Source organism: Meriones unguiculatus, chromosome 1 (genome assembly GCF_030254825.1).
Source record: "Meriones unguiculatus strain TT.TT164.6M chromosome 1, Bangor_MerUng_6.1, whole genome shotgun sequence".
NCBI classification, from domain to species: domain Eukaryota; kingdom Metazoa; phylum Chordata; class Mammalia; order Rodentia; family Muridae; genus Meriones; species Meriones unguiculatus.
In genome coordinates, this window is record NC_083349.1 from 199,273,128 (window position 1) to 199,301,078 (window position 27,951).

Genomic DNA, 27,951 nt, shown 5'->3' on the forward strand with positions numbered 1-27,951 from the left:
ATGACCACCTGATGCTCTTTCAAATGCTGTGTGTTTATTTTATTCCCAATACATCCTCTGAGGTGAGACAAACATTTCACAGATACTGAGATCCTAGAACGTGAAGGGGAGGGGGGCTCGTGTCTTCAATTTTTCCACCAGTTACGGTCATCTTCATCAAAGGAGTACCAGTCACCATCGATCACCGTGTGAGGCTTGAGAGACTGCACTTTCTCCAGCTGCCTTCTTACCTCGGCACAGTACTCCTGTTTCCACAGGCTGGGAAGAAAGGGGACTGTCATGCTAGGACCAGTCTTTGACATCTCCCTTCCTTCACATGTCCTGGAAGCCAGATCAGGGACTACAAACCTTTTTGAGAACTGTTAATGAGAGTAGCACATTCCCTGTAGATTAAAAGGACTGGGGGAGGGGCTTCCAAGGCTCTACTTCTAAAGGAACAGAATCATTTTTCTTTGGAGATGTGGCCACTAGTAAGTTGTTAATGACCCTGTGGATAGCCCCATACCCATGTGCATATGAGCTTCACTAACTGGAGGCAGTGGGTCATTAAACTAATTTTAAAAAACAGGACATAAAGTTGGGAGAGAGACCTAGAGGATCACAGGAAGATCTGGAGGGAAGTGGTGTGTGTGTGGGGGTGCATATCATCAAAAGACATTATATAGGTATATGAAGATTTCAAAGAACAACTATTAAAAAAAATAAAAGGCCTGAGGAGATAGCTCAGTTTATAAAGTACTTGTTATACCAAGCACGAGGAGCTGCTTTCATTCCACACTGAAAAGATAGGCTTCAAGGCTGAAGAAACAATACAGTCAAGAGCACTGGTTGCCCATCCAGAGGACCTGGGTTCAATTCCCCAGCACCTTGTAAGGGCAACTCACAACCATCGGAAACTCCAGTCCCAGATCTGATGCCTTCTTCTGGCCTCCATGAGCATTATAAACAAGTGGTATATAGACATACATCCAGGCAAACATTCATATACATAAAATGAAAACATCTAAAATAGAAACAAAACAAAACCCAAAATGGGCCAGGCATGGTTGTAGACACCTTTAATCCCACAGGTAGATCTCTGTGAGTTTGAGGCCAGCTTGATTCCAGGACAGCCAGAATCACAGAGTGAGACCGTATCTCAAAACAAAGAACAAAACAACAACCCAAAGTCCAAGATGGATAATCATTCTGGGACCTCTTACCAGAGGTTAACCCTTTGGCCTCCACATGTAAAGGCACATATATGCAAGTGAACCACAGATGTACATGTTTTCATACACACATGAATCCACACATGGAATAGTCCTAAATGCACAGAAATCTATTTTGTGCTGGGTCTTGTCCTAGTTTGAGGCACAGTGATGGACAAGGTTAAGACAAAGTCCCAACCATTCTAGTTGAGGAAAAGAGAATACAAGCATTTACAGAGAAATTCCATTTTGCCTGTGAAAGATCAGCTGGTAAAAATCCAAGTCTGACTGTGGGTAGGAGTGGAAGTAATGTATGCATGTGAATGTGCTCCAGTGAGAGAGATGGGAGAGGGGGAGGGAGAGAGACAGACAGGGAGTAAGAGACAAAGAAGATAGAGGCGGAGACAGAGATAGAAGGGAGGGAGGGAGGGAGAGGAGGAAACAGAAGGAGCTAGAGGGAAGGATGGAGAGGAGGAGAGAGCAGGAGCTAGAGAAAAGCAGAAAGGGATGAAGGGAGGGAAAGAGGGTGGAGAGAAAGAAGAGGAGAGGGGGGAGAGAGCACACTCAGGTGGAGGAACAGAGGTCATCAGTGAGTATTTCTCCATCTCCAGTTTATTGAGACAAATTCACCAAACCTAAACCTTGCTGATAGGCTAGGCAGACTGGCTGACCAGTAGACTCCAGGATCTTCTGATCTCTGCCTCCTTAGTGCTAGGATTAGAGGTGTGTGCAAGACCACATTTGGCTTGTACTTGAGTTCTAGGTACCAGAACTCAGGTCCTCAGGCTTGTGTGGGAAATACTTTACAGAATGAACCATCTGCCCCAAACTGCACCAACTGCTGAGGCCATACATATCATGGGTCTTGTCAAAGACTGCTGTGCTGTGTGGCTCACTGTTTCAGTTGTCCCTTTTAATCGACATTCTGCCCTTTGGGCTTGTTTGCACATGTACCTTGTAACATATCTATGTACATATTGCCAGCCTCACCCAGCCAGAGTTCCCTTCCCAATTCACCATTCCCTCCTGCCTGCCGTCAATGACACACTTCATCCCTACAGTCATGCCTGGGCATTTTTGCATTTATATCCACATGCTAAAAATTATATTTTGGATAAATCTCATGGCTGTGATCTAGAAAAGTTATTCAACCAGGTCATTTTACCATCAGCCTCTGTTGGGCTGCCAGCCCTATCTTCTTCAGACAAATTCTTTTTGTGTTGTTTTTATTTTTTGTTTTTGAGGCAGAGTCTTGTTATATAGTGCTACCTAGGTAGGCTAGCCTGGCTTCAAATTTGCAGCAATCCTCCTGCTTCTGCTTCCTTAGAGCTGGACTACAGGCATGTACCACCTTGCTCAGCACTTCAGCCAAATTTACTTTATTGGATTTAAAAGTATACTTGGGCATATAAAAGGGCTCAGTGGATTAAAATACTTGGTTGCTGAGCCTAATGACCTGAATTTTATCCCCAGGATCCACATCATGGAAAGAGAAAACTGGCTTTTGCAAGTTGTTCTTTGACCTCCCCATGTGCACTCCACAATGCACACAAATAAATGTTCATATTTTTAAAAAACGTATGTGCATTTGTCTGCATTTGTATATGTACATCACATACATGCTGTACCCACAGAGGTCAGAACAGGATATTGGAACACAAAAGCTTGTCACCATGTGGGTTCTGGGAACTGAACTCAGTTCTTCTGCAAGAGCAGCAGATGCTTTCAAGTATCAAGCTATACTTCCAGCCCCATTTTGACCCACTCCATTTAATAATTAGTGGAGGTGTTATTCATCAGAACACAGCCACTCATCAGTGGCAACATTAAATATTTAGCATGCACGACAAACTTGTCTATATTTGATTGAGATAGGGTCTTGCTCTCTCTGTAGTCTATGCTGTCCTGGAACTCATTATGTAGTTAAAGATGGCCCCAGATTTGTTTGGCCTCTTTTCTCAGCCTTACAAGGGCTAGGATTATAGGTGTGAGTCACGACATTAGGAAAAATTAACCATTTTAACTATTTTTGGGTGTGTAAGTGGCATCACACTCCCACAGGCATACTGTAGTGCAACCACTGCCACTTCAGAACTCTCCCATCATCCCCCAAACCTATAGACATTAAACATAAAGTTTTCCTTTACCTTTTAAATTAATTGGCAGTGTTAGGGACTTTATGTATGCTAAGGAAGGGCTCTACCTAAGTTAAACCTCCAACCTTTGTCTCATCCTTTAGCAACCTCTAATTTTTCTGTCTTGATGAGTCTACCATCTGGAAACCTCACATGAATAGAGTCACAATATTTGTCTTTTGTGACTGAATTGCTTTACTTACATGAAGTCCTTGTGTCTTGTACATGTAGGAGCATGCATCAAACTCCCTTTCTTGAAAAATGCCACTAAAAACATGAATGTACAAATGTCTGGGTTTTTTTTTGTTGTTTGTTTTTAACTAGGGTCTCACTGTATAACTTGGCTGTCCTGGAACTCTGTTAGTGGTTCTCAACCTGTGGATCGATACCCTCTCCTCTTGGGGGTCACATATCAGATATCCTGCACATCATATTTTTCATACAGTTTATAACAGTAGCAAAATTACAGTGATGAAGTAGCAATGAAAATAATTTTATATTTAGGGGTCATCACGACAGGAAGAACTGTATTAAAGGGTCACAGCATTAGGAATGTTGACAACTACTGCTCTAGATATAGGAAGCTGCCGAGCCATGATTCCAACTACTTTCAGTTACCCAAGTAATTTCAATTACTGCTTCTCCAAGTAACTTCTCAGAGAGTCAGATTTATGTCTAAGGAGACAATCATTAGGGACTTACCCAATTATCCTCAGATTAGAGGTAAAGGTCAGGAATGCAGAGCACAGTTTCAACATCCCTGATGTACTGAAGTCATTCTTCACCAGGTTTAGGCTGGTCAGATACTGGTTGCAAGAGAGGGCTGATACTAGTGCCTCACAGCAGTCAGAAGTCAACCCGCATGCTTCCAGTCTACAGAGAAGCCCAAGGAAGAGCCCATCAATGACAGATCCTTCACCTCAGCCCAATGTTTAAAAATGGTGAGGGGAGGCTCCATGCAGAGCTTGATTAAATTGCCTAAACCTTCCCATTTCTAAATTCTGGTTCTTTCTCTGAGAGAGGTGTTGGGTACCTCAAGGCCAGTGACACTGAAATAGGTAACACGGAGAGGAACACAGAAATACGTGCTGATTAATAAGTGATGTTGCACCAAAGACTCAAAGGATGGAGAACTGCACGAAGGAGGCAGGATGTCCAAACACATGCATGATATGGAGCCGTATGGACACTGCTCTTGTCTGGGGGGGGGGGGGGGGCTCTTATGAGATAATCATGCCTAGATGGTCATAGCTTCGTCACAGGACTATGACAGATGAGAGGAAGCTGAAAATGTTAGTAAAGGGTTAGGGTTCTAGGAAAATGGATAAAACTAGAGATTAGTATATTAAATGATGTAAGCCAGTTTTGAAAAGACAAATATTGTTTGTGGAGCCCAGATACATAAAGTCATATATGGCACTAAAGGGGATGTGAAGCTGATTCTAGGAGAATGAAACAGACTAATGGGATGTGAGGGGGAGGGATGTGAGAAGGGAAGGTTCAGAGATGTGTGTGGTCAAAGTACATTATATATTTGTATGAAAGTGTCTCTGTGAAACCCAATACTATGTAAGATAAATGTATGGCAATAAAAAATTTAGGACTTGGAAAGCATATATTACATAAAAAAATTTAGGACTTGGAAAGCATATATTACATAAAAAAAATTTAGGACTTTATCCTAAGAAGAGCAGCATGCCGGAGAATATCATTAACAAGGGTGTAGGAGCAATCTCTCTGCAGTTAAAAACATTTGCTGCTCTTGCAAAGGACTTGGCTCGGCTCTCAGCACACACATCAGGTGGCTTACAACTGCCTCTAACTCCGGCTTCAGGAGATCTGATGCTTTATTGTAGCCTCAGTGGGTACTGACACACATGTAATACAACTAAGGAGAAGCAGGCACGCACATGTGCTCATATAATAAATTTTAAATAAAAAAGGTCAAGAAACCATAAAGCTGGGCATGGCAGCATGCTCCTGTAATCCTCACACTCAAGAGGCTGAGACAGGGAGATCTTAAGATCTGGGTCACTACCCTACGGGAGAGTGTCAACCTCTGACACTATGAATGATACTCTGGCCAAGTCTGCAGACAGGAGCCTTTCAGAGTCGTCCTCCTAGAGGCGCTTCCCCAGCAGAGCCTCAAAACAAATGCTGAGACTCACAGCCAAACATCGGGCTATGTGTATGGAGTCTTGTAGAAAAGGTGGAGGACAAAGAAAAGGACCTGGAGGTGACAGGAGCTCTACAAGAAGACCAACAGGGCCAACTAACCATGGCTTGCTGAGTTTGAGGCATTAACCAAGGACCGTGCATAATCTGGACCTAGACAGCCCTACAAAGATATAGCTGATGGGCAGCTTAGGCTCCTCAAGTAAGGAAAGCAGGGAGTGCATCTGACAGGGACTTTCCGGTCAGCTTTTTGATCACTTCTCCCTGGTGGGACTGCCTTGTCAGGCCACAGGGGAAAGAGGACAAGCTTAGTCCTGATCAGACTTGATGAGCTGGGGTGGATAGGAAGAGGGGCTCCCCTTTTCTGAGGAATAGGGGAAAGGGGAGAAGGAAGGAGGTGGGACTGGGAGGTGAGGTGGGATGAGGCTACAACAAGGATGCAAAGTGATTAAAAATAGATTTAATGAAAAAATAAACAAAAAGATCTGGGTTGCTTGGGCTACACTGAAAGACTTTGCCTCAAAGGAAAGAAAAGCAACTGATAATAGTATTTTAGAGTGTTCTGACATTTAAACAGTTACACTTGTTTGTTCTGTGTATGCATGCTTATGCATGCTTGCCATGGTGCATGAGTGGAGCCTAAAAGACAACTTAGTACAGTTTGTTCTCTCCTTCCATTTGAATCCCAGTGACAGAATTCAGGTTGTCGGATGCCTCTTGCTACTGAGCAATCTCACAGGCCCATTGTTTAATATCTTAAGAAGTTACTTTTATTTTTATTTATGTGTACTCTGTGTGTCTGTGGGAGTGTATGAATGGGTGTGCATGTGTGCGTGCCTGTGTTAGGACCTCATAGAACTCAGAATGTAACCCAGGCTGGCATCAAACTCAAGGTGATTCTCCTATTCTATCCTCATTTGCTGGGATTACAGGTGTGAGTCACCTTACCTGGGTAGCACTGAGGTCTAACAGGCTCCCAGGTGGATGAGATGCTGACTAAAGTCGTAAGTTGTATCTGGTCACTTTGTGTTCATTCTTCCTGCTAGATTCTATGTGCTACACCACTGAAGTAGTACTAGTTTCTGTATTTCTACCATCCAGCTCCCAGCTCCAAGCCTAGCACAGAGGTCTGACAGCCACTCCCTTGACTCCACCAACGTAAATACTGTCTGACTTTATAGAGTTGGTAACAACACAGCACCACCCTGGTTTCATGCTCAGATCCTCCCATCTCCTCTGAGCTCAGTCCCTCAAAGAGGTAACCCCAAGAAATTACCCCAGTCTCCTCAGGAAGCTTTCGTTTTGCCTTAGTCCCTCGCACAGAGCTTTGATTCCTTTGTCACCCAGGGCGTTGTTACCAAGATCCAAGCTCTTTAAGTGTTTGTTCTTTCTGATCACGCAGGCCAGATCCTCGCAGCAGTCCCTTGTGAGTTGGGAATTCACTACTCTGCAAGAGACGCAGAAATCCACATGTTCAGTGGGGAAGAACTACAGTGGAAGTTAACGCTCAGAAATGTTTAGAACAGTTCCTTTTATTTTCTCCTGAGAAGGTATCTTGGGGTCAAGTGAGATGGCTCAGTGGATAGTACTTGCCAACAAGACTGATGATCCTAGTTTGAGCCCCTGGACCCAAGCGGTCAAATGTGAGAGCTGTTTCCTGAAAGTTGTCCTCCAACCTCTATGTGAGCATTGTTGCATAAAAAGACCCTCACTCCAAATAAGAAAACAAATTAAAAATACATGGTCTTTATTCTGAGTGTGGTTTACTTATATGTGCATGTGTGTGTGTATGTGTGTGTGCGTATGTGTGTGTGTGTGTATGTGTGTATGTGTGTAAGTGTGTGTGTGTGTGTGTGTTTATGTGCCAGAGATCGACATCAAGTATACTTCTCTATTTCTGTGTACCTTAAACTTGAGACATGCTGGCCAGCCAAGCCTCTGCTTGGCTCCTCCTCCCCTAGTGTTACAGGTATACGCTGGAGGCTTTTATATGGATTCTGCAAATCTGAATACAGATCTTCATGCTTACTTCAGCAAGCTCTGTAGCCATAAAACCATCTCTCCACCCCCAAGAGATGGCCTTTCTATTTCTTCTCATGAATGGTGTAGAGTAGGTGTCCCGTTAGCCTGGGAGAGGGATGGTCATGGAGAGGGACATGCAGCAGAGTAGAGGCATCTTTGGAAGAATAACAGCATACCAAAGCTTGAGTCTCACCTGTAGAAGGAGCCAAGGCTGTCCACAGGCAGAGAACCAGGCAAGGACTGAAGAGATTGTTGGAAGAGCATTATGACAGAGAGGAAAGGAGACAAACTCTCAATACCAACAGACCCTGGGACTTCCAAAGGGTTGGCACCTTGTGCTTCCGTTTCCAGGCAGAGTGGGGTGAATAGAAGTGGGGTGACCCCATAGTAACAGGTAAATATTTTGGGGGGGGGTCAGTTTCTCTATACATCCCTGCCTGTCCTGGAACTCACTATGTAGAGACAAGGATGGACTTCAACTCAAGAGATTCCCCTGCTGCAGCCTCCTGAGTGCTGGGATTAAAGGGATGTGCCATCATGACAGACTGCTTATTTGATTTGATAATTCAAGGAGTTTTTTTTTTTTTTGAGTTCACATTCTTTACTTTCTCTTCTTTTTTATGTTTTTTTCTTTATTAATTACACTTTATTCACTTTGTTCAAGGAGTTTATGCATCTGAAACACAGACATCTCTGAATGTGAAATTTAGTATCATCATGCCTGTAAGGGAAAATTGCATACCTGACCTTCTATGACAGGTCACAGCTATAACATATCTGCACTTACAGCTTTGTATAAAACTGCCTTTACACTCTATGTGTAAGGCATGTATGAAATATAAGTCTACTTTACATTTAGATTTGGGCCTTAACCCCCAGGCCTGGGAGTATGGCTCAATGGTAGCACACTGGCCTAGAATGCCCCAGCGAGGAGCTACAGTGTGGTTCAGTGGTGGAGTACATATGCAAGGATCTTGGTTCCATTCTTGGAGTACCAGAGACAGAAACAACAACAATGAAAAATCAAACCAAATAATTTCCAAAGAAACAGATTTTAGGGATCAAGGATGACCCAGAACACATAATCCTGCCTTGAGGCTCCTGTTTATAGTAATTCTTCCTTTCCCTCAACTCTGTGGACCAACACATCACTTTACCTAACTAGTATGATTCCCAGGAACATGAGCACTTGACCTGATATTAGGTTTTAAAAATATCTATTTATTTATTTGGTATACAATGTTCTGTCTACATGTATACCTGCATGCCAGAAGAGGGCACCAGTTCTCATTATAGATGGTTGTGAGGAGCCACTACGTGGTTGCTGGGAAATGAACTCAGGACCTCTGGAAGAGCAGCCAAGCTCTTAACCTCTGAGCCATCTCTCCAGCCCCGAGAATTAGTTTTTGATGCTCACATCTCCTTGTCCATCTCTCTTGCTTTCTAGAAACCTGGGCAGTGGAGATGATCCTTAATCCCCATTGTCTACTTACTCCAGTTCTTGGAGGTAACAAGTCGGCTCCTTTAAAGCTTCACATAGAAGCTTCATCCCACCATCTTCCATGGGGTTCAGGTTCAGGTTCAGGTGTGTCAGCTTTCTGTTGTTCATAAGCATCAACGCCAGGTAGCTGTAGGAGTATTCTCTGAGGTCGCAGTGATTTAGTCTATGGGGACACAAATGGGAAGAGGAAGGTTACCACTGTTCTTTTTTTTTTTTGTATTTTTTTTTAATTTTTCATCAATTACACTTTATTCATTCTGCATCCCCCCATAAGCCCCTCCCTCCTCCCCTCCCATTCCCACCCTCCCTCCTCCCTCTGCTTGCATGCCACTCCCCAAGTCCACTAATAGGGGAGGTTCTCCTCTCCTTTCTGATCTTAGTCTGTCAGTTCACATCAAAAGTGGCTGCATTGTCCTCTACTATGGCCTGGTAAGGCTGCTCCCCCGCAGGGGGAGGTGATCAAAGAGCAGGCCAATCAGATTATGTCAGAGGCAGTCCCTCTTCACATTACTATGTAACCCAATTGGACTCTGAACTGCCCTGGGCTACATCTGTGCAGGGTTCTGGGTTAACTCTATGAATAGTCCTTGGTTAGAGTATGAGTCTCTGGGAAGTTCCCTGTGTTCAAATTTTATTCTGTTGCTCTCCTTGTGGAGACACCACTGTTCTTTTTGTTTGTTCGTTTTTATTGTTTTTGTTTTGTTTTTCAAGGCAGGGTTTCTCTGTGTAGCCCTGGCTGTACTGGACTTGCTTTGTGGTCCAGGATGGCCTCAAACTCACAGAGATCTACCTTTTTCTGCCTCCTGAGTGCTGGTATTGAAGGCATGTGCTACCATGTCCGGCCCCTACTGATCTTTCTCATGGCCTTGGATAGGAGAATCCTCTCAGTTCACTCTTCAGTAGGATGGGGCTCTTATTGATCATTACTTTCAGACTTAAGTGGTGGGTGAGTAAAGAATGTAGCTATTGGGACACTTACTAACATTAGGCCATACTGGAAGAGAGCCAAACGCTGACCAGGCTGGTGAGATGGCTTAGCAGGTAAAAGTGCTGTCCAGCCTGAGAACTTCAACCTGGGTTTGTTCTCTGGGAGCTATATGACTCCTACCCTCTCTGCCACCCATATGCATGCTGTGCAGGCACAGGCACAAGCATGCACACATGTATACATAACCTCTATTTCTCCTGTATTTTTAATTGAATTAAATTTCTTTAAGTTAGCCTAGTATAGTGGGACATGCCTTCAATCCAAGCACTCAGGGAGGCAGAGACAGGCGGATCTTTATAAGTTCAAGTCCAGCCTGGTCTGCAAAGCAAGTCCAGGACAGTCAAAGCTACACAGAGAACCCCTGTCTTGGTAAAAAATAAAATAAAATAAAAATAAAAAATTAAAAGAATAAAAACTTAAATTACATTTTCTTTTATTGTGTGAGTATGAGTGTGTGTGTATAAGTGTGTGTGTGTGTGTGTGTGACTGCACATATGCTTTGGTGCATGAATGAAGGTCAAAGGCTAACTAGTGGAAGTTGGTTCTTTTCCCTGTACCATGCAGGTTCCAGGGATCAAACTCAGATTGCTAAGCTTGGCAGCAAGTGCCTTTACCTGATGAGCCATCTTGATTTTATATCTTTGAGGCAGGGTCTTAGTTAGGCCAGGGTGACTGGGATCTCATTTCGTAGATGAGGATAACTTAGAATTCCTGCCTCCATGTCCTGAATATTGTAGTTAAAAGCAAGTACCACCCCACCAAGCTAAGGTTATATTCTTTAACAGACTTCCTGGTTTATGACAGGCACATCTATGTGCTTTCAAATGACAGTCATTACATGTGTCATTTAACATGTACATATGTTACGCATGCCACAGCATGTGTAGGAATGCATATGTTACGCATGCCACAGCATGTAGGAATGCCAGAGGACAGCGTGTGAGACCCAGCCCTCTCTTTCCACTATGTGGGTCCTGGGGATTGAAATCAGGTCACTAGGCTTGGTGGCAAGCTCCTTTACCTGCTGTCCCACATCACATGTTTTATTCACATGAAGTTATTGGTGGACTAATTGTTCAAAGGGAAGAATAAGAAGCAGCCCTGCCCTGAGTGAGCACATTGCATTAGTCCAAGTTAACAAGAATCTCTCATTTTCTTTGTCAGATACAAGACTTATGGTTGAAGATAACTTCGCAGTTTTAAAAACATTTACAGGGAACTACTGTGACATGGCAGCCAAGGAAAATGCTGATCCCACTGCAGCCTGCATGTGTGGTGTTCCCAGGAGTCTCCAACATCATATATCAGTGGCCTTTAGCCCTGAGTCAACTTCATCTACCTAAAAATTTATTTCCATAGGTGTGTGTTCATCTTCATGTGTGCGACAGCACTAAGAGTTGTTCCTCATGAGCCAGCCACCTTCATTTTTAAAGACTTATAGTTTACATGTGTAAATATTTGTATTATGCATATGCCTAGGTGTACTGTGTAGTGCCTTTGAAGGCCAAAAGAGGGCATAAGACCTCTGGAACTGCAGTTAATAGCTCTGAGCCACCATTTGGGTGCTGGGAACTGAGCCTGAGTCTTCTACAAAATCAGCAGGAGTTCTTAGCTGCTGAGCCATATTCTGTGGTCCAATCCTATCTTGTTTTTTGAGGGGTCTTTAGATGGCTGCTGATTCAGACAGACATGTGCCCGTTTCCTGCTCCCAGCACTGGGGTTATAATGGTGCACCCTCCTTCTGGCTTTTCAATTGTGTGAGTTCAGGGGATCTGAACTGAGGTCCCCATGCTATGGTGGCAGGAGAGAGACACTGAGCTGTCTTCCCTGCTTCCCTAAAAATCTTATTGAATTTTCACACAGAGATTTTCACCACATGCCTTTCCAACTCTGTATTACCCGTAACTTAGACGATTTGTTGTCTGGTGAGATGGTTCAGTGGGTCAAGGTGCTTAACACAAGCAAGATGACCTGAGATCAATTCTAGGGACCCTCATGGTGGAAGGAGAGAACTGAGTGTCACCTCCACATAAGTGCTGTGGCATGTTTGCCCCCCACATACACACACGCAATAATTATACAATTAAAAACCCAACACTGTTTGCCAAATACATACAATTCCTCTGCATCATCTGTGAATTTGCTATTTGTAAATTTTCCCATTTGGTAAAATTTATTAATAACTTGCAAACATCAGCACTAATGGCAAATCACAGGTCCTCTCTGATGCACACACACAGTCAGAGACACAAGTCAGTCAGTCTCCAGCATTGCACTCTGCCCCTGGTAGAGGTGGGACTAGTTTCAATTCTCATACTGAACAAAATTGTCTGTAGTCAGGTATGTAGTTACGGTCATGCTTGATTTTTGTGCTTTCTGGTGCTAATTTAGTTGTTTAAAATGGCCCCAGGCTGGGCTGGGGGGAGTTGAGAGTTGGTAGAGTGCTTGCCAAGTGTGCCTCACATTTAATCTCCAGCACCATATAAAGTACATGTCTGTAATTTCAGCTCTCTGCAGGTGGATACACTCTGGGCTACATGAGATCCTTGGGCTGGAGGAATGGCTCAGTGGGTAGTGTGCTTGCTAAACAATTGTAAGGGCCTGTGTCTGGATATCTGATATACATCTGCAGTCCCTGCACTCCTAATGGGAGAGAGAATGGCTAGAAGCCAGAAGGTTGACTGCCGGTGTCTTCCTTGCTGGATCTCTACCACCTAATTACACTGAGGCAGCCTTTCACTTCAACCTAGAGCTTGCTGATTTGGCTAACCTGGCATATGCTTACAAGAAGAGATCTGTCTCAAGGTAGAAGGTAAGAATCAACAGGTAAGGTTGTCCTCAGTGTGGCATGCAAGTGTACTCAGATGGATAAGTGTTTCACACATGAAAGTTCACTTCCCACATACCCTAACTAAAAAGTGATATGCAGCTGGGCATGGTGGTGCACGCCTTTAATACCCGCACTCTGGGACGCAGAGGCAGGTGGATCTCTGTGAGTTCAAGGCCAGCCTGGTCTTCAGAGTGAGTCCAAGATAGCCAGGGCTTGTTACACAGAGAAAAACAAAACAACAAAAAGTAATGTGTAGTACTGCTAATCATCAGGGGGCTGTGATTTTCCCCAGGATATGCTAGGTGATGCTTATTCCAGCGCAAGCCACAGTAGCACTGTCCAAATTCAATGTTAACGAACCAACTTTAAAGGAAGGTTTGGTATGAGGAAGAACACAAAAAAATAAATCTGAGAGTGGAGTGGCTGATGAAAGTGTGATCAAAGCTTCCCAGGAAGAAAATCCCATGACATCTCCAAACTGGTCAGTTGAGGATACTGATAGAATGCAGCTCCACTATATTTGAAGGAACCCTTTCCACTCCGAGAAAACAAAGTTGGAGAGGTAGATTTCCAGGGGTAAAGGAAAATAAGGAGACAAACAGGGATAGGGCTCAGTACAGATAGCTACCCACAGGCATAGGTTCTACACCCAGGCATTCAACAAATTCTGCATCAGAAAAAAAAAATGCTGTGCCCAAAATGAATAAACATGTACACATTTTTTTTCTGGGGGGTGGTCCATGTTAAGTAACAGAATATAATGACTACATGCCATTTCTACTTCACTGGGTATTAACAGTAAGGTTTAGAGTATACAGGAAAATGTGAATACACCATTTTATACCTACCTACACACACACACACGCACGCACGCACGCACGCACGCACGCACCGTAAGATTACTGGGTAAAGAGTTGTTTGTTCTGTAAGCATGAGGACCTGAGTTCACATTCTAGGTATCCACATAAATGCAGGGCAGACTTAGTGACCCTCAAGTAATCTCAGTGATTGTAAGGAAGACATAGGAGGATCCGCTGAGCTAGCTGGGTTCCAGCTAGAGACTCTACCTTAATATATTAGATGGGGAGTTATTGAAGAAGACACCAAAGCAAACTTTGGCTTCCACATCCATGCGTATACACATTTGTACCCATATACACTTGAATACATGTATACACCCCCTTAACCATTCCCACACACATATACACACAAATTTAAAAAACAAGGTTGCATTTAGAAAAAAAAAAATCTTAAGGGCTGGTGAAATGGCTCAGTGGGTAAAGGCACGTTCAGCCAAGCCTAATGATTTGAGTTTGATCCCTGGGTGGAATAGAGAACCAACTCCTGCAAGTTGTCCTCTGACCTACATGTGTGTGCTGAGGCATTCATCCCTACCCCATACATAAATAATAATGTAATTAAAGCCTAGATTCATCTTAAAAACATATGTATAAGTAGCAATAACAAGAAGGTGTTTGTACTAATGAGGGTCACAGGACCAGAGGTGCAAACATGCTGGGTGTGGTAGGTTGAATCTGAAATGTCCCCCTGAGGTTCCTGTGTTTAAACACTTGGTTCCCACTTGGTGGTACTCTTTAGGAAGGCGGAGCCTTACTGGAGGAAGCATGTCCATGGGGGTGGGCTGTGAGGGTTTACAGCCTTATCTTACCTGTTCTGCTTCCTATGTGTGCATAAAAATGTACTCATCAGCTTTCTGGTCCTGCCATTTTGTTTTTCCTGACTTTGCCAAGCTTCCTCCACACCATGGTGGAATCTATCCCTCTGGAATCATAAGCTAAAACCACTGCCTCCCCCCCCCCTTAGGTTACGTTTTGTCAGAGTGTTGCGTCACAGCAATAGAAAAGTAACAAACACAATGAAGGATGCTGTTCCTACCATATACCATCACTCTCATCTCCACCTCCCCCAACTCCCTATTAGAATGGACACTCCTATGAGGTCGAAAGCTATGATGTTCTCCCAAAGAAATGAACTAAACTCACATCAGCCGCTGGAGAGCACATTCTGGACGTCTCATAAACTGACACAGCACTCTCACTTGTTCAGTCTTCATTTGGTTGTTTGACAGACACAGGTGAGTCAGGGTCTGGTTGCTGAAAAGGGCTGAGACCAGAATATAGCAGCTGAAAGGTGTGAGGTCACAGCTGTCCAGTCTGCAAGGAAAGCCCCCCCAACAGAGGAAACAATGAGGTCCATTCTTAAGTTTTCCTCCTCCAAACTCACACACCAACATTACAGCACTACTCACGACAGCTAACCTATGAACTCAATGTGGAAAATGTATATGTAGTTAATGGAATATTTTTCACCAATAAAGAAGGATGAAGTTATGTCATTTGTAGGAAAATGCTTGTCCAAAACAAGCATATTAAACGAATTAAGCCAATTTCATTTGTGTTTTTTAGATTTAAATATTTAAATTTTTATTATTTTAAAATGTTTATTTCTTTGTATACATGCATGTCTGTCTGTATCTATGTGGATGTTACGTGTGTGTCCAAAAATACCAGAAGAGGGCATTGGATTCTCTGGAGCTGGAGTTACAGCTGCTTGTGAGCCACTCGATGTGGGTATTGGGAACTCTGGAAGAGCAACAAGTGTTCATAACTGCTGAGCCATCTCTCCAGACACACTTTTTAAAGTTACACTTTACTATGTGCATATATGGGGTGCACAGTGTGCGTGTGTGGGTGCATGTGTATGTACACGTGTGTTAGAAGGCAACTGAAAGTAGCCAGTTTACTCCTTTTACTATGTGGGACTAGAACTATGCTAAGATCACCAAGGCTTGGTGGCAATCTCCCCAGACAACCCAAGAATTTATGTAGACTCATACAATTGTGTATGTATGAATGTCATGAAACTAGAAATGTCCAGGAGAATAGTGGAGAAGAGAGGGTGAGAATATGGGTGAGAAAAAGGAGACTATGGATATATGGATATTTGGTGTATGACTACGTATGCTGAACATACACAGTATATACGTGTATGAGGTCTGCAGGGATGGCTCAATGGTTTAAGAGAGCTTGCTTTTTCCCCAGAGAATTTAAATTCAGTCCCCAGAACCTATATTGTCCTCCTTAGGTTCTGCACCAATATGAAGATACCTACAAAATAAAGCAAATCTTAGTGTACACATACAAAAACCAAGTAATTTTAAAATTTACCTCTCACTCCTTACAAGGTTTTTGTCTTTATGTGTGTGGGCACATGTGTGCCATGGCATGTTTGTGACAGTCAGGACAACTTGTGGCAGTCAATTATACGTGTCCTGGGGATCTAATTCAGGTTGTCAGGCTTCGCAGCAAGCATCTTTACCTGCTGAACCATCTCATTGGCCTATGTTTTGTCTTTGTTCTCCCTCTTAAAGCACACCATTATGAATGCAAGGGGAAAATCCTGTGTGTAAGAATAGATTATGTAATCTATTTGATTATATATTTTGACATAATTGACATATATTTGACAATGTGTAGTCTATTTGATTACCTCATACTTAGCCATAAAAAGGAAAGCTGCCAGATGTGAAAACAAAAGCTTCATAGGGCTTTGATAGGGCTGTGACCACTAACAACATATCTGGAATTCTTAGTATAGTCTATTGCATGTATCATGTCTTCAGTATCACTACGGTTGATACTGAATTTACTCTTCTGGTGAATAAAGAAACACCAGCTGGATTGGACCAATGTCTAGCAACCATATCGACATCTTTGTAATTTCTGCTGTTTCTGGCCTTTAAGATTTTTATTTCTATGTATAGGTGTATGCCAGTGCAGTCCCTGTAGAGGTCAGAAGCTGGAGTTTGTGATCTAATATGGGTGGCCTGGTATCAAATCCAGGTCCTCTACTAGAGCAACAAGTCCTGTTAACTTTGGAGCCATCTTTCCAGTGTTGCCTCTGGCCTTTAAAGGATGATTTGTATGATTTGGTTCTCAGTGTTTGCAGTGACTTAACTTAATAAGCTAGACAGGTGCCAGCACATAGCTCTGAGCAGTGACCATAGGTTTGCTTTCCCATTTGGCCAGTGATAATAGTTTATCCATGAATGGGTGATTTAGCCTAAAACTACCTCCTCATTTACCAATGAAACTAAAGACAGTGGCCACTCCATAGACATGTTTGGAGAAGGAAGTAAGGCAGGCACTGACAAAAGCTAGTAAATCTCATTATGATTTAAATAATGGTTTCTAAAATTTTTACCTCATTACTCTCCTATTTATAACAGGATAGTTTGACCAATAACAACTGAACTTTCCTTTGGACTATTGGTAAGGAACATGGAAAACCCCCCCCCAAGTTTCCATGTAGAAGTTCGTCTATAAAACAGCATTCTTAGACTGGCCTCTTGTTGGCTCCTTTGTCTCCACAAGAGGTCAGAGCTATCTGACATTTCAGATGACATTCCGTTAGGACCCTCCTCCTCTTTTTGGCATGTATAGTGAGTGCATGTATGTATACTGTATATTGTGTGTGTAGATACACATGTGTGCAGGTGTAAATGTCTATGCACACATGTTTGTGGAGACCTGAGGTAGACACTGGGCATCTTCCTGAATCAATCTTTATCTTTCTATATTGACACAGGGTATCTCAGTGAACCCAAAGCTTTGTCTAGTCAGGCAAGCCAGCTTGTTCTGGAGATCCTATTTCTTCTTCCTTAGTGCTGTGTTGTAACCTACCAACCCATCTACTATTTGCAGGAATTCTGGTGATCTGAACTCTGCTCCTTCATCCTTGCATAACATGTTCTTTACCTGAAGAACCACATCCCCAGTACTTGTGTGTGTGTGTGTGTGTGTGTGTGTGTGTGTGTGTGTGTATACAAGATCTCATTCCCTGGCCCAGGCTAACTTCAGGCTTACTATGATCATTTTGTCTTAGCCTCCTGGGTGCTGACATTACAGCCATATAAAACTATACCCTGTGTCAACCATGTACATGGGCCGTTTTGGGCTTGGCCAATGAGTGGATCTTTCTAACTGTAGAGTCAAGTGTGAACTAACCCACGTGGCTCATGTCATGTTCCAAAGGATCTTTTCCAGTACAGAGGTCTTTAGCAGACTCCCATTGGGCTCCCTTTCAACAGAAGGGCTGCTGTGAGAGAATGAACAGGGTTCCCCATGAGGCCAGAGGTACCATCCTCATTCTGGACTTAAACATCTGCCACTCCCACAACTACTTGGACATCTCTATACAGGACAATCATCATGGGGCAAAAGGAAGCAAGACTCACATCAGCTTTTCCAGCATACACTTCGAGCTACTCAAGGTGACACTGAGAGACCTCATGCTCTTTTCTTCCACCTTATTTTTTGCCAGGCTGAGAGATTTCAGTCTGGTGGCTGAATGAAGTATTTTGGAGAGCATTTCATAACAAGGGTAGGTTAGCTCACAGGAATCCAATCTGTAGAGACAGGCAGCACAGTATTTTTCCTTGTCCCTCTTAGGTAACTCAGGGTAACACACTCCACACTCAGCTCCTTAGGAACCAGAGGCATCTTTTCTCAAATAGTTTTACTTCCTCTTTTCCTTATAATAGTCCATCAACATGTTAACCATGCAACACCCCCATAGATACAAGAACCTATTTATATTTGCTAAAGGAAAATAAAAATTGGACTGGTAAGAATGCTCAGTCGGTGGGGGCTCGGAGAGATGGCTCAGAGGTTAAGAACACTGACTGTTCTTCCAAAGGTCCTGAGTTCAATTTCCAGCAACCACATGGTGGCTTATAACCATCTACAGTGAGATATGGTCCCTCTTCTGGTGTGCGGGCAGAACATTATATAAAGAATAAATAAATCTTAAAAAAAAAAAAGAATGCTCAGTGGGTAAAGGTGCTTGCCACCAAGACTGAACACCTGAGTTTGATCCCAATACCCATTCGGTAGTAGGAGATAATCCATTCATACAGGTTGTTCTTTGGCTGAACACATGCTGTGGTATGTATATATGCATGTACACGTGCGTGTGGACACACACACACAATTAATAAAATCTAATTCAAAAAACAGTGCCAACTCCTCAACATGACTTGGAAATGCTTCACAAGATGGCCTATAACAGTTCACATTTAGAAAGCTCACTGTAGTTACATAACCATTCAAAGAAACTTCCTGAAGTTACATGTAATCTCTTTATTTTTGAGACAAAGCCTCATGGAGTCCAGGTTATCCAAATTGCTAAATAGCTAAGGATGGTCTTGAACTTCTGCCCCTCCTGCCTCTACCTCCTAAGAGCTGGCATTACAGGTTTGAGAACAATGATTGGCTTTGTGCAGTGATGGGGGCCAAAACCAGCTATTCCTGCATGCTTACAAGCACGTTACCAACCAAGTGGCAGGTCTGGACTGCACTCCCCCATTTTTTCTGAAGACAGGATCTTGTTAGGCTAACCATGTTGGCCTCAAACTTGCCCTCCCCCTGACTCAGCAACCATAATGCTGGATTACAGGTACACAGTACCCTTTTCAGCATGCAGTACTTGTTTTTAATAATTTTTTACATTTATTTACTGAACATGTGTGTGCACAAGTGCCATAATGGGCATATGGAAGTCAAGAGACAACTTTTGGAGTCATTTTTCTCTCTCTACTGTGTGTGTTCTGGGGATTGAACTCAGGTCACCAGGCCTGGTGGCAAACCCCTTCATCCCCTGGCCCATCTCACTGGTCCTGTTTTTAATTTTCACAGAACATGGAAAGTGTTTTATTGCAGTACAATATTTATGCCTTAAATGTTTAAAATGCTCAGTTTGCTAGCATGTAGCCCATTCTTTCCCCCAATTCCTGCTCCCCCATTACCACTCACAGCATTGCCAAATCACTATTGTTCCCCTTCTCAAGAACTTCTCCATCTAATTCTCTAGAGCAGTTGTTCACAACCTTTCTAATGCTGCAACCCTTTAATGGAATACCTCATGTTGAGGTGATCCCAAACATAAAATTTTATTGCTATTTCATGACTATTACTATTATTAATTATAATATAAATATCTGATACACAGTTTATCTTATATGCAACCCTGTGAAAGGGTCATTCGACCCCCAAAGGGGTTGTGACCCACCCCTTTTTGCAGCTTCCTGGAAATTATTCCGAAGTTTAAAGGAAAAGTCACACGCTGAAATTACAGCTAAAGCTCACTTCAGAGTCTCCAGGGAGCAGTTTGGATGGTTCAGTGCTTCACAGGCTAATTTGATATCGTCTTCCTTCATGGGAGTGTTTCCTAGATTGAGGTGTTTTAAGTTCCGGTTTCTAATAAGGGTCATCCAGAGATATTGCAGGCCGGATGCTACCTGTGCACTCTTAAACCTACAGAAGAAGGAGGGGGGGAGAGAAAGAGAAGGAATGTAGTCCCATTTAATTATTAATCACATTTCATTAATAGTTCTCCCCTCTCCCTTCTAGCCAGCTCTCAAAGCTGTAACTATTTGCATACAGTTTGTTGCTGAGACAGTCTCATACAGCCTTCACTTCTCAAGTGCTGGGATCACAACCCTGTGCTACCTCTGTCAGTTAAGGTTTTCTCTTAACTTAGATGGGGTCTAATTTATCCCTTACTGGTCTCAAACTCACTGTGTAGCTAAGGGTGACCCTGAACAACTTTTGTTTTTTAACTCTTTTTAAAAATTTTATTACAATTTATTCACTTTTTATCCCAGCTGTAGCCCCCACCATGTCCCCTCCCAATCGTGACCTCCCTCCCTCATCTCATCCCTTGCCCTTCCCCACTCCACGGATATGGGAGGACCCCTTCCATCTGACCCAAGCCTATCAGGTCTCATCAGGACTGTCTTTCATAGTCTTCCTCTGTGGCCTGGTAAGGCTGCCCTCCCCCCGCCTCCCGCCTCAGGCAGATGTGATCAAAGAGCCAGCCACTGAGTTTATGTATGAGATAGCCCCTGTTCCCCTTAATAGGAAGCTCATTTGGAGACTGAGCTGCCATGACCTATGTCTGTGCAGGAATTCTAGGTTATCTCCATGAATGGTCTTTGGTTGGTGTATCAGTCTCAGAAAAGACCCCTGGGCCCAGATTTTTTGGTTCTGTTGTTCTCCTTGTGGAACTCCAGACCCTTCCAGGTCTTTCTATCTCCCCCTTCTTTCATAAGATTCCCTGCACTCTGTCCAAAGTTTGGCTAGGAGTCTCAGCTTTAATACCCTGCTGGTAGAGTCTTTCAGAGTCTCTCTGTGGTAGGCTCCTGTCTTGTTCCTTGTTTTTGCCGCCTTCTGATGTCTATCCCGTTAACCTTTCTGAATGAAGATTTGAGCATCTTACCAAGGGTCCTTCCCGTTTTAATTTTTCCTTGTCAACTCGATGAGCCTAGAATTACCTGGAGAGAGGGACCCCTTGATTGAGAAAATGCCTTAAGCCAATTGGCCTGCAGGCCTGTCTGTAGGGCACTTGTTGAGTAATGACTGTTGCGTGAGGTCCCAGTGCACTGTGGGCAGTGCCACCCCTGTGGGCAGGTAGTGTACAAGAAAGCAGACTGAGCAAGCAACGTGGAGCATGCCAGTAAGTAGTGTTCGTCCATGGCTGTTGTTTCAGTTCCTGTCCCAACTTTCCTCAGTGGTGTGTGACCTTAGAGTTATGAGATGAAATAAACCCTCTTCTCCCCATGTTGCTTTTAGTTATTGTCTCAGTTGGGTTTTCTAGTGCTGTGATACAACACCATGACCAAAAGCAATTTTGGGAAGAAAGGGTTTATTTCAGCTTCTCATTCGTCTTCTAGGGAAGTCAGGACAGAAACTCAAGGTGTGCATTAGCAGTCAAGAACTTGACCAGGCCCAAGATGGATGTCATGTAGATTTCTCCTGGCTTGGGTGGGCAAGTTAGAGAGTGGACTTTTTTTCTCTAAAGTAAAGTAGAGCTGGCATTTATTCTCTTACCCAAAAAATCCCTGGCATCTGTAGCAGGCTTGGGTCTGTATTCATGGGGCTGCTTCTAAAGGATAGTGTATATTACAAAAGGCCAGATCCTGTAGCCAGAGAACAGGCCAAGACATCCTGCAGCTCTCACCGGGACAGAGATTTAAGTAGCTGCCTGTGTTGTGACATGACAGCTCTCAATTGATGACACCTGGGTCCTCCATGCTCCTTGTCACATATGCTGTACTGAACTAAATCATGTGATATGAAACTTCTCACTACTTCTAAAAAGTCAGACTTTTCCTTTGGTCTGCAGATTAGGTCCAGAGACTTCCCGGGGTTCATTGAGACATGAAGGTGCTTTCTGAAGTGGCTCCTTTGGACTCAACCCAGCACCCCCCCTTATGTTCGCTCAAGCACACTCTCATTTGCACTCTTTAAAAAAAAAAAGATGTTAATGTGTATGTGCATGTGCCTGCATGGGTGTATGTGCATCACATGCATTCAGGAGCTCGTGGAGGTGGCAAGAGGATGTATTACAGAGGTTGTGGGTCAGCTTGTGGGTGCTGGGAATAGAGCCTGAGTCCTCTGCAACAGCAGCCAGTGCTCTTAACCACAAAGCCATCCCTCTAGCCTCTCTGCCTTGTTCTTAGTCTTAATAAAGTTGCTCTCCAGTGTTTAAAGGGAACCTCTCCACCTGAAAGTTCCATCATGTTTAGCTCTCTTTATATTGTACTGTTTCAGTAAGTTCTGCTTTCCTTCCATTTGGAGGCCCTTTTCTTCCAGCAAACTGCATCTTCGGAAGGGAACTGCACACGAGCTTCTCTGCAGACTGATGCTATGACCCTTACTATATTTAATGGTTAGCTGTTCCCATGTTTGTACAGTATTCGCTAGCTTAAAGGTATTAAAGAGTGATCAAAGAGCACATGAATCATGTACCTTGATGTCGTGTTATATGATTGGCCCCAAAGTCCTCCTCTCATTTTCTTCCCTTACTAACCAACTCCTACTTATACTTCAAAATCCACAGTAATTAAGCCTGCCTCAAAAAACCCATGCACTTCCTTTTATAGGGTCCTTTAGTCATCTCCTACATTGTGCATGAGTAACTTGGTTCATGCAAGATATCTTTTACAGCACTTATCCCCTCTCCTTAGGGTTTATAGCTGGGCCTTGTCTGGCAGGAGATGCCATGGAAAGACTGCTTGTACCAGGCTGGGTGGCACTTACGTCAGATTCTGTATTTTACAGGATGGATTCCTCAGCTTGAGGCACAGTATCTTCATGGCCCATTCATTCAAGATGCTGCTGCCCAAGTCCAGCTTCTCCAAATTTGAGTGGGTGCTGAGCACAGAGCAGAAATTCTCCCACCACTGTATGAGGAGGGGCTTATGTTGTGTCCTGGGTCAGTGAGAGAAAAATTGGAGGAAAATGTGATTGAACAGGTAAATTTGATCATGAGTGACTGCCACAGCAAGGCCACAGAAGGGAGACTAGACTATCAGAGAGAGTACAGGACAGCTGAGGAAATAAAGCCAGCTCAGTGGGTGCTGCCCGGTGCACCACAGGACCAGCTTCAATATCCCCTGGGGGTATGATAGACCAATCAGAGAGCCTTCAAGCCCTCCCAGTCACTCACTCACTCTCTCTCACAAAGACACATGTCTGTGTATATGCTCATGGAGGTCAGAAGAGGGCATCAAATCTCCCTGGAGCTGTAGTTATAGGCAATTATGAGCCACCCAACATGATGCTAAGAAACAAATTCAGGTCCTCCGGAAGGGCAACAAGTGCTCTTAACTGCTCAACCATCTCTTTAGTCTCTTTAGATTTTTTTTTTAACCTTGGAGATTATATGATCATTCCAACTCCATCTTGGAGTACAGATTACAACTTCCTGTTAGTTATGGCAACTAACTGAACAGAATACAGGAAAAGCCAGGTTTATGGTAGAAGAAGTATGCATAATTCCTAGTAGCAGCAAGAGGAGGATTACAGGACCCTTGACTTGGGAGTCTAGCTGACTTCTTACCCTCCCTCAGCTGCAGGTGATCTTGGAGTATGCTAGAATATATATGGAAGTAAATAGTTAATTGAAAACATGACTCCAGGACACAGCTTTCATGAGGACATATCTGCGTGAGAACAGACTTTGCTGTGATGCCTGACGACTTGAGCTCAAAGCCTGAGACCTCTACGGTGGGGCACTCATAAGTTCTAGTTATTCTTGGCCCTCCATGCATGCTGTGACATGCACACACGCTCATACATACACACACACACACACAAATAAATAAATGAAACAAAGTATTTTTTTAAAATAAAATTTCCTAGAAGTGGATAGTGGAGTGGTGGAGTCAGAGACTGGGAGGAGGAGGGGAGAGAAGTTGGTCAAAGATCACAAAATCACAATCAAGAGGAACAAAACTTAGACCATCTGCACACTGTGGTTTAATATATAGTGATGGTGTCATGTGCCTGTGTATGGCTATGTGCACATAAATGCAGTTGCCTGTGGAAGCCAGGAGAAGGTGCTGGAGGCCCTGGACCTGGAGCTTAGGTAATTGTGAGCCATCTCACCTGGGTGCTGGGAACCAAATTCTGGTCCTCTGTTAGAGCAGGACATATTAGTAATCTCTGAGTCCTCCTCCTGCCTAGATAAGTTTGTCCACTAATCTATTCATCATTCTGACTATCAGACTTTGGATACTGTCAATCTCCCAGGAGTCTCATGCTGGGAGAAGAGAAAGGCTGGAACCTGGTGCCTGCCAGAGGAGAACTTGCCTCTCAGAGAGCAGTTCCTCACAGAGCAGACCATGTTGCTGGAGAGGCTGGGGGCAAATGATGGATCAGTGCTTGGCAGAGAACACACATTTTGATCAAAACTACTTAATGTGCATCTGTCTGGTTCTACACATCTCTATTTTAACCTTACTTCAGGATCCAAAAGATAGACTATGGGGAGGGGGTCAATAGAGATCTATGGATTTTTGATCTGTTTCTCTTTCCAAAGTGGCGACAATGAATAAATCTTTTCTACATTTTATCATTAATTTGGCTGTTCTATTTGGCTTATCAGTGGAACCTAGCTTGACACCTCTTCCTCCTGAGTTCTAGGCTTGCAGGTGTTTACCACAACATACTCAGTCCATGCAGTGCTAGGGTCTAACCTCGGGGCTTCATTCATGTTAGGCAAGCATGCTATCAACAGAAATACATCTACCAGCTGTAGCCCCAACGTGGGACTCAGTCTGACAAACCAGACTCAGGTTAGGTCCTACTAGTAAGTAGATTATCCTTTAGGAGCCATCTGGTACCCTGAATGTTTCTGAAAGTCATGTCTAAGTCCAGTAACACACAAAAATTACTAACTGGCTTGGGATAAGAATCACCCCATACTCACTTCTGGGGAGCAATAGGACACAGCTCAGGAACGTTATCCACAGAGAACATGTCTTTGACATCCACCCGGACTGCCCTCAAGCTCCTGCAATGCTGAAGACAGTAGGTAGATACCACCAAGTCCATATTCTGGTTGACCAGAAGCCACACTTCTTGGAAGTTGTTCAGAGCTGAACGAACAAATTCTTCATCCTGAGACTCAAAGAGATAGTAGAAGGCATCCATGTAATCCTTTGGGCTGGTGGCTTTGACCTGCTGTCCTAGCAGAAAAACCCAATGTTGGAGCTTCTTCTCCACAGCTGGGGACAGAGGACATCCAAGCAGAACCTCTAGGGTCCTCATGGTGTCCTTGTTCATGAGGCCAAATAAGAAACGCTTCATTCCGAGAAGGTGAGTGTCATTGGTTTCCTTCAGCTCCAAGTTGCTCTTTTGGTACTGATACAAGTCCCCTAGTCCTTCTAAAACATAATACAAGGCAGCACAGAAATCCTGAAGGCTGAGGTGGAAGAAAACATAACAGTGCTCACTGCTGTGGCCAACCTGGAGAAGGATGTTCATGTGAAAGAGGGTGGAGATCTCAGACTCCTTTAGGCCATGGGTCTTCAGGTCATCATTGTGGAACACCGACCTCATGTTCCACACTCCCTCAGCTGCCATCTTGCACAAACCCACTAGAGCAACTTGCTCTTCCTGACTGAGACAGCTCTGGAAAGGATCTCTTGGGGTGAGCTGGTGGAACACAAAGGTGGCATACAAACTGGTAAGAGTCTGGAAGGCTGGGGTACATCTCTTTCCCAGTTTCTCCTGCAGCTGCAGAGCCTCACAGACCAGAGAGCATATGGAGGGGACTTGGCATTGGTCAAATAGCTGGGAGTTTTCTATCATAGAATGGAAGACTTGCATTCTTTGATGGTCATCAGGGGTGTTCTCGAGGACTAGCTGAATCCTTCTTGTTGCAGTCAATCCTTCAACTAGTATGTAGAGGGGGGACACCACTATTGAATTGAGTTTTTCTAAGCCTGTGTTTCTGGTGGTGATAATGAGAAAGGACTGTGGGAGGAGGGCCTTCCTCAGAAGGCTGTACATCAAGATGTATATGGGTTGTTCATCCTTCCAGTCTCCAGAAAGTGTCATGTCATCATGTAGGAGGACAGAGTTCATATTGTCAAAATCATCAATGACAAACAACAGTTTTTCTGGTTGGGACATGATCTTTGTCACTGGAGCTTGGGAGTCTGGCCATTCCTTAGAAATCAACTGTGCCAAACTGCTCTTCTCTGTCCACTTTATTTCTCTAACAGAGAAGAAAAAGACATAGGACATGTCTTGGTAGAGTTTTCCCTGTGCCCAGCCCACCATGATACTTCTGGCCAAAGCCGACTTCCCAATCCCTGGTTTTCCATGTAGGATAACAGTGTGAGGACAGAAGGCTTTCTGTTTAAAAGCATCAGACAATACTTTCTTCTCTGGGCTGTCATAGCATACATCCATACTTGTGTCGAATTTAGATATCACATGGGCCTTGTAGTCTTGCAGGTCACCTCCACAGTACGAAGTCAGATAAAAGGACAGAATAAAAGAAAAAATTTGAAAAAAATCTTATTTTTAGTGACATTGAAATACATATCTGCATGATGAGTATAATTAACAATGGCTTAGAACATCTCTGGGAGAAATCTGAACAAACTTATAGTAAAAGAAATGATGGGCATTTAAGATAATGAATATGCTAATTGCCTTTAATGTATCAATGTACAATGTATAATGTAGCAATATATGTTCTCCTAACATGTACAAATGTGTCAACACACACACACACACACACACACACTCTCTCTCTCTCCTTCCTTCCTTCCTTCCTTCCTTCCTTCCTTCCTTCCTTCCTTCCCTCCCTCCTCCCTAGTTTTAAGTCAGATAGCTATGTACAATTTTCTTGTTACTTAATTAACCTGTTTCGATACAAGAATCTCATAACTCAGGCAAGCATTTTCATGACTGAGCATTATGATCATTAAGGTTCAACCTTACTAATAACAGCTATATACCCAAACCACAGATCCATGCAATCTCTTATCAAAAGTCTCGCTGACCATTTCCCTCCAAGAAATTGTCAAGGTGATTTTAAAATTCATGATAGAACCAATAGGATCAAGAATGGCCCCCCAAATCTTGCAGACAAATGTAGAGAGTCATTTATCCCAAAACATTTAAACCAGTGGGGATAGCTGAATAAGGCCAGTCCCATAGACCATAGCACCAAGAAACCCAAAATTACCTTCCAACACCTCTAAACAATTTAGAATAATTGTTACTGTGCATGTGTCCAAGGCATGTGGTGAGTGCAAGTATGTGTGTGCATGCTGATGTGGGTGCCAGAGATCAACCTTAGGTTGCCTTCCTTTCCAGCCACCTTTAAAAATAGTTATTTTTAATTCTGTGCCTGTGGATGGATATGTATGAGCACTTGGCAGAGGAAAGAGGTGTTGGATCTCTTGGAGATGGAGTCAGAGGTGGCTCTGAGCCACCTAATTTGGGTGCTGGTAACCAAACTAATACTGTATATGTACATACATGAATTCAAGGGTCTAATTCTTCAGATAAATGATACAACATGTGGCTTTATCTTCTTTACACCCCACCCTGCCTGCAAACCTGGAGTCTGTTCCTCCTCTGGTCCTTGCTCACTCAGGCTTGGTTCATCTTTGTCTTCTGGCTTACTCATTGTGCTTTCTGCAACAGAGAGGAAGAGAGAATGCTGTTATTAAGTCACCATCTACTTGCCCCATCTAGGTATGAGAACACTTCATACAGAGGGGA

At 43.5% G+C, this 27,951-nt stretch overlaps 1 protein-coding gene across 1 annotated transcript; it reads right to left on the reverse strand.

The window, feature by feature from the left end:
• Window positions 1–110: 110 nt before the first annotated feature.
• Nlrp5 (NLR family pyrin domain containing 5) lies at window positions 111–27,856 on the reverse strand. The gene is made up of 10 exons (XM_060387159.1): window positions 27,787–27,856; window positions 25,136–26,684; window positions 22,963–23,133; window positions 20,008–20,175; window positions 18,099–18,269; window positions 14,845–15,015; window positions 9,016–9,186; window positions 6,777–6,947; window positions 4,028–4,198; window positions 111–258 (listed from the first exon to the last, which is right to left on the reverse strand). Exons 1-10 carry the CDS (start codon window positions 27,854–27,856, stop codon window positions 126–128), a joined length of 2,946 nt encoding a protein of 981 aa, XP_060243142.1. The 3' UTR covers window positions 111–125.
• Window positions 27,857–27,951: the final 95 nt, after the last annotated feature.

Excerpts from the sequence above, each read along its gene's own strand:
- Nlrp5 (XM_060387159.1), bottom strand. The coding sequence starts at position 27,856 with ATGAGTAAGCCAGAAGACAAAGATGAACCAAGCCTGAGTGAGCAAGGA. Across the intron at positions 26,685-27,786 it reads AGAGGAGGAACAGACTCCAG|ACTGTGGAGGTGACCTGCAA; the intron begins GTTTGCAGGCAG and ends ATCTGACTTCGT. Across the intron at positions 20,176-22,962 it reads TGTAAAATACAGAATCTGAC|GTTTAAGAGTGCACAGGTAG; the intron begins GTAAGTGCCACC and ends CTTCTTCTGTAG.